Consider the following 6,291-nt stretch of genomic DNA (forward strand, 5'->3'; position numbering starts at 1 on the left):
TACTCTAGACAACGACTTTCCATTCACATGTGCTACAATGTAGAGTGGTTTGATATGTTTTGTCATTTCGTTGGTGGGTCGTTTCATCAACACTCTTTTCTTTTCATCGACAAGAACACCGACGCTTTCACTCACCATATCATATTGAACGGATTCTGCACCATTTTGATTTCCAATAAAGACATCGGTTTCACACGTCCTTTTGCATTTAAACTCCTCTGGCAACATTAACGAGCCAGTGGCACACTCAAATGAGACGAGGATCTGTCCCACCTTGAAAGTAGCCTTCTTGACTTGTTCACTGTCCTCTTCTGATAACAAGTCGTCATCTTCCTCGCCATAATCTTCAGTGGCCCTCCTTCCAAATTTTTTCTTCTCTTTACCTAGTTCTTCCATCTTGGACCTGCGCTCAGCAGCTTTTTCTCTCAACAAACGGCGTTTTTGTGTCCGAGAAAGAGATTTTTGGAAACTTTGGATGTTCTACTCGCCTCCATACGCCGTCGGGAACTGCTATAAGAGGAACAACAAAGAGGGACTTCCTCTCATATTTTTTATCAGTATCCAGAAAGGATGGCCTCTGTCTTGTCTTCTGAAATAACTGTCGGTCAGCTTTCCTCTCGCCATTCATCGACCAAGGATGTGGGCCCCTTCTGAGGTACTGGTTCCGTGGCCTTTTGGCCATGGATTCTCTGTCATACCTCATATTCCTCTCAGTATAATGCAGACCGCCTCCACTGTAATAGTGGACTTTTTCATGAACAGCTTCTGTCTTCTTCTCCTTGACTTCAAATATCATTTTTTGAGGTACCCAACACTTCTTTATGGTAAATCTTTGTTTGATGGACCTGTCCCCGTACCCGTTCCTTCTCCTCTCATTGATCAAGAAACGCAAGTCAGTACCACCCATGTTCACATTGGCTACCAGGGAAAAAGGATCTTCATCCACTATCATCGCTTCCTTTTTCTTGGTAAATTTCAGGACTCCCTTGTTGATTCTTTCCTGGAAGACATTCTTGAACGCCCAACAAGCATTAGTATTATGGTTGAAGGAATTATGATACTTACAGTAATCTCTTCCTTTCAACTCCTCCTTCGTGGGTAGTTTGTGATCTGGGGGGAATGTTATGAACTTTTCCTTCACTAAGTGATCGAAGATTTCCTCCGTCTTTGATGCATCGAAAGTATAAGGAGTTTGCACTGGAGGAATGTTTTTCTTGGAAAGTTTTTCACTCTTGCGCTTCAATAAAAGGACACTGCGTGATCCGGAATTTTCTACTTCTGCCAGTGCAACTTCCTCCACTTCCTGGAAATAAGAGCCCACTGTAGACTTTCTTTTATGACTCTCTTCTAGTAACAATTCCTCATACTCTGACACTTTTGCAGCAAGTTCATAAAAATAACGGAATTCCATCCCTTGGAACTTCTTTCTAAGTTCAAAATCGAGTCCTCGCTGTGCCATCTTCACGTATTCTGATTCAGGGAGAAAAACTCGGCATCTGCTTCTCACTTCTTGAACTTACAAATGAAATCATTGGCAGATTCTCCCGGTTTGTGGACCACCCTTGACAATTCCGCTATACTAATCTCAGGTACTGTCCGGAAGAATTGTGTATGGAATTGACGTTCCATATCGTGCCAAGTCATAATAGAGTTTCGAGGTAGTGTTGCATACCATGTGAAAGCAGTACTGGTCAGGGAATTGGGGAACAAACGTAACTTGTAATTAGAAAAGTTCTCCAAATTTGCCAATTCCCCACACTGAATTGTAAACCTGGCCACATGTTCCACGCTGGATTGACCGTCTTCCCCGGATTATAACGTGAAGTCTGGAATGCGGTATCCTTTTGGATAAGGGTTGTCACGATCCACAACATCAGGATACGGTTTATGGAATTCTGGTCGGTTGATTGGCCTCACTCCTGGGCCATACAACTCTTGAATCACATCACGTACCATCTCAAAATCCAACGTTGGAGTTTGTCTTAACTGGTGAGGAGGATAGATTGCCCCTTGAGTGTTATTCCCCAAACCTGGCGCTGAATATCCACGCATTCCCCCATCAACATACATCCCTGGATGTAAGTTAGGAGATGTCACAGAGAACACGTTACCAGCCATTTGTTTACTGTTGCTGCAGTTTTGGAATTTCAACCCCAACTCCTCATCCCTTTTGTGCGGAGGAGTGTATCTCCCTTCCCTTGCAGATTCAGGAATTCGTGCTTCCCCCAAGCGGCGACTTTCACCTGCCTGAGAAACTCCTGATCCTCGGCCTTGATCTTTCAGCAGCTTGACGTCCTTCTCTTGAAGTTTATCACTCTCTGGTATAACCGCTTCGCCTTTTGCAGACTTTCTCCATTCCTTCATTTATGCCACAAATTCCATCATAACAGTAGCGAAAGTTTGAGTCATTTCCTTGAGATCGCTGCGGATATTTTTCTCCATGGCCAACATGAAGTTCGGCGAAGACCCATCACCACTAGAAACAGCAATTCCTTCCTTCATAGTCTTTTCCTCGAACTGGTGTACGAGCCTTTCAACCGTTCTTCCTTCTGCATCAGTTTCCTGAAACTCTTCTTGTGAGCGACGAGCTTTCCCCAGTGATGGAAGAATTCCTTCACTCTTCTCAGTACGCTTTGGAGGCATTCTGTCCCACTGGGCGTGCCAACTTGTTTGTCACGAAAATTGCGGGCGTGCCAGGCATGTGAGCGTGCCGAATTTATGAAATAATCTGACTCCGTTTACCAAGCGTTGCGAGTCTCGATTCGGTCGTAAGTTCTAACTCCTTCGAAATGGCTCAAAAACGCAAACATAAAATGAGGAATAAGACAAAATTACAGGAGGAATCCATGAACAACATCAAATTTAATTACGCTGTTATGAATTTGAACGACATTATCACAAGAAATTTGAAGGAATATGTAAAAATCTCAAGGAACTAAAATACTGAAAATTGGAAAAAGATGAACTATCGAGAGGAATTCTGCTGAGCTTTACTGTAGATTTGTTGTGTTGATTTTGTCGGGGCCTTTTTCTGATTATTCCTTCTGTTTTTGTTACACTCCGTGGGGAGTTTCAACCACATTCCACGATCATTCACGTTGGGTCGTGGCTCAAATTCCCGCATCGTGCTTTTCTTGGACCAACTGCCTGCAACTCTTGTGGGCTTAGCATCTGTTGGGTTGTTGTTTGGCTTTGGTAAATCTTGTGGGCTTCTTGGATTATATTTTAGGCACAACAGATAGATAATTATTAAAGAAATTAAGAATTGACATGAAATTTATATCTAATTTATTTAGATACATAACGTTTTAAAAAAAAATAGATACTGATTTGTTCTCAATCTGATTTCATTCCAGCTTAATTCGATTTCAGTTTTGTATTGGCTACAGTTTCAATCCATTAAATCCAAGAATAGGTCTCTTGTGAGACGGTCTCACGAATCTTTTTCTGTGAGATGGGTCAACCCCACTGATATTCACAATAAAAGTCAATGCTTTTAGTATGAAAAGTAATATTTTTCATGGATGACTCAAATAAAAGATCAGACTCACAAAATACGACATGTGAGACCGTCTCACACAAGTTTTTACATAAATCCAGAATACGATATCAAATAAGATTACTTCGGTTTCATCACCCTCCAATCCGGAACTGGTTTAATCCGATGCTGAATAAGCAGTGAAGCCTAGTAACATGCCTAATGTTTTATATCCCTTGTCTATGAAGTGAAACAATCTGAAAATGGTCAAAATTTAATCGCTCTAAATTCTCTCTCAAAATATAGAATAGACAAAACAATACAGAATCATAGATACCAAATTTTATTTTATTAAAAAAAAAAAACGATCTGATATTTGTTTCCATATCAATCAATATTCACACGTAAAATCCCTAGACTTTCGGAATCAAAACTCGTTTTCCTGCCATCTTCCATTAATTTCACAAAATTTTTAGATTCCTAGTTTCAATCTAACCAACAACATATCAACCCTTATCGTTTTTCAGGGTTGATTCACGCATTATCATCAAGAAAATCCAAAAACTTGGAGAAAGAAATTAAACCCAGAAATACAATATATCTGAAAAGTTGGAGAAAAAGGGTTGAAAGAATGGCAACATTTTATGGGAAAAGAGACGTCGAATTGGGGAACGCCGGGCAATTGTACCCGGGCATGGTAGAGGATCCGCAGATGCGATGGGGTTTCATCCGCAAAGTTTATTCCATCCTGTGCGTGCAGTTACTTCTGACTTTCGGGGTCGCTATTGCCATGTTTATGGTTCATCCGGTTCGAGAATTTATGAGAACTCCGAACGGGCTTTACGTCATGATCGCGGCCATGGTTCTTACCTTCGTTTGTGAGTCAAATCTTTAAAAAAATTATTTCATGAACATTGGCATGTATTAGAATTTTTCAAACAATATACAAATCATTCCTGATTATTTCCAAGAAATATGGAGGCACAAAGATTTGAATGTTTATAATAATTGGTATTTTCTGAATAAACCATTTTCATGAAACGTATGCATGGGTGCGATTATGGGAATTAAATTAATATTTTAATACTTTTGATAGTGTTAATCGAGATTCACGTCACAAATTAATTATAATTTGCTTGATTTATAATGTTAGAAACAAACAAAAAAACAAGAAGTTATTGATGATTTTCTTGAATTGAATGCAGTGTGCATGATGATGTTTTGTTTCAGCAAACGACATCCATGGAACTATGTCATTTTGTTTCTCTTCACCATTGCTATGTCCTTAATGATCGGTGCTGTTTGCACTCAGAAGAAAGGTAATGTTCGTATTCATCTCCCATTAGACAGTTGAATCCTTCTACTCCTTTCTTGTCGGTCTGAAAAACAAAATCAAAAAATTATGAAGAATCATTAGGAAACAGTATCTAAAACCCAAAAATATGTTGTGGAGATTTGTTGATTTTGTGTGATCATAATGGGAAAATTTGCATTAAGTGTTATATTTCAATGCTTATAAATTGTAATTCATGGACAGGTGAAGCTGTGCTGATAGCTGCTGGTCTAACACTCCTCGTCACTATTGCTCTCACTATTTTCACATTTGTCGCGGCTAAACGAGGCTGCGATTTTAGTTTCTTGGGACCCTTCTTACTCTGCGCTGTCTTGTTATTATTTGCTTTCGGACTTTTACGGGTATGTTTGTTCATTTTCACCTTCCTTTTGTATCTAAATTCTTTTGATAACTATATCCATCATGATCATATGATTGAAAAAGAATCTGTTTTTAGCGTTTTAGGTGCGAAATTTCTTTCCCTGAAGTAGAAATACCATTCATTATATAGTACTAGTTTGCATTTTCTTGATTTGTTTGTCCAACGTTTATATCTTTGGTGGAAAATTCATGCATCCAGCTGCCTATGAGTCTGATCGATGTTGGAATCGAATTTACCATCCTTGGTTTGTCTTGTTCGTTTCTTAAAGTGCCTATCTGATAATAATGATGCATGCAAACCGTGTGTGTCTATATTGATACCTTGTACTAAATCGAATTTAATTTGCTGTATCGGATAACAAACAGATTGTGTTTCCCATGGGGAGATTAGGGGAGCAGGTGATTGGATGCGTGGGAGCTTTGGTTTTCTCTGGCTTTATCATATATGACACCGATAATCTGATCAAGAGGTTTAGTTACGACCAGTACATCGACGCTGCTATGTGCCTTTACCTCGACATAATTAACTTGTTCTTATATCTTCTCGCCATCATCGGCGGGGACGACTGATCGATGGCCAAGCAGACAAGCATAGAAAAAAATCCTTGATTAGTAAACCTCGTTTCTTTGGATGTCTTCCCTCATTTTGTCATGTTATCCTACTATTGTTCAAATTCTTTAATTGTAGATTTCGACTCATTAGCCTAAGGACTTTGAATTGATCTAAAGCCAATCCATGAAAGGATATAGAATCTAGATTACGTGCTTGTCTTGTATTGTTCTTTATTGTTTATATCTAATCTAACATACATATAAATATACCACTTCAATTGTGAATTTCCTTATATCTCCTTGTTCATTTAAGTTGGCCCATTAAATTATTAGGTTATCTTAAGTGTTTTTTTTAATTCATTGTCCATCTTAAATGAATTTGGATATTAATACACATTCCTCTTTATTTCTTAAATTTTATGCCAAAAAACTATTTTTTTTACATTTCCTTGTTCATTTAAGTTGACCAATTAAATTATTAGGTTATCTTAATGTTTTTTTTAATTCATTGTCCATCTTAAATGAATTTGGGTATTAATACACATTC

At 38.6% G+C, this 6,291-nt stretch overlaps 1 protein-coding gene across 1 annotated transcript; it reads left to right on the plus strand.

Annotated features, from left to right (window-relative positions):
* Positions 1–3,951: 3,951 nt before the first annotated feature.
* Positions 3,952–5,959, plus strand: LOC140833362 (protein LIFEGUARD 4-like). The gene is made up of 4 exons (XM_073197725.1): positions 3,952–4,356; positions 4,684–4,797; positions 5,016–5,173; positions 5,559–5,959. The coding sequence occupies exons 1-4, from the start codon at positions 4,110–4,112 to the stop codon at positions 5,760–5,762; spliced, it is 723 nt and encodes a 240-aa protein (XP_073053826.1). The 5' UTR covers positions 3,952–4,109; the 3' UTR covers positions 5,763–5,959.
* The last annotated feature ends 332 nt before the right edge of the window (positions 5,960–6,291 follow it).

Source organism: Primulina eburnea, chromosome 6 (assembly GCF_022965805.1).
Source record: "Primulina eburnea isolate SZY01 chromosome 6, ASM2296580v1, whole genome shotgun sequence".
NCBI classification, from domain to species: Eukaryota; Viridiplantae; Streptophyta; class Magnoliopsida; order Lamiales; family Gesneriaceae; genus Primulina; species Primulina eburnea.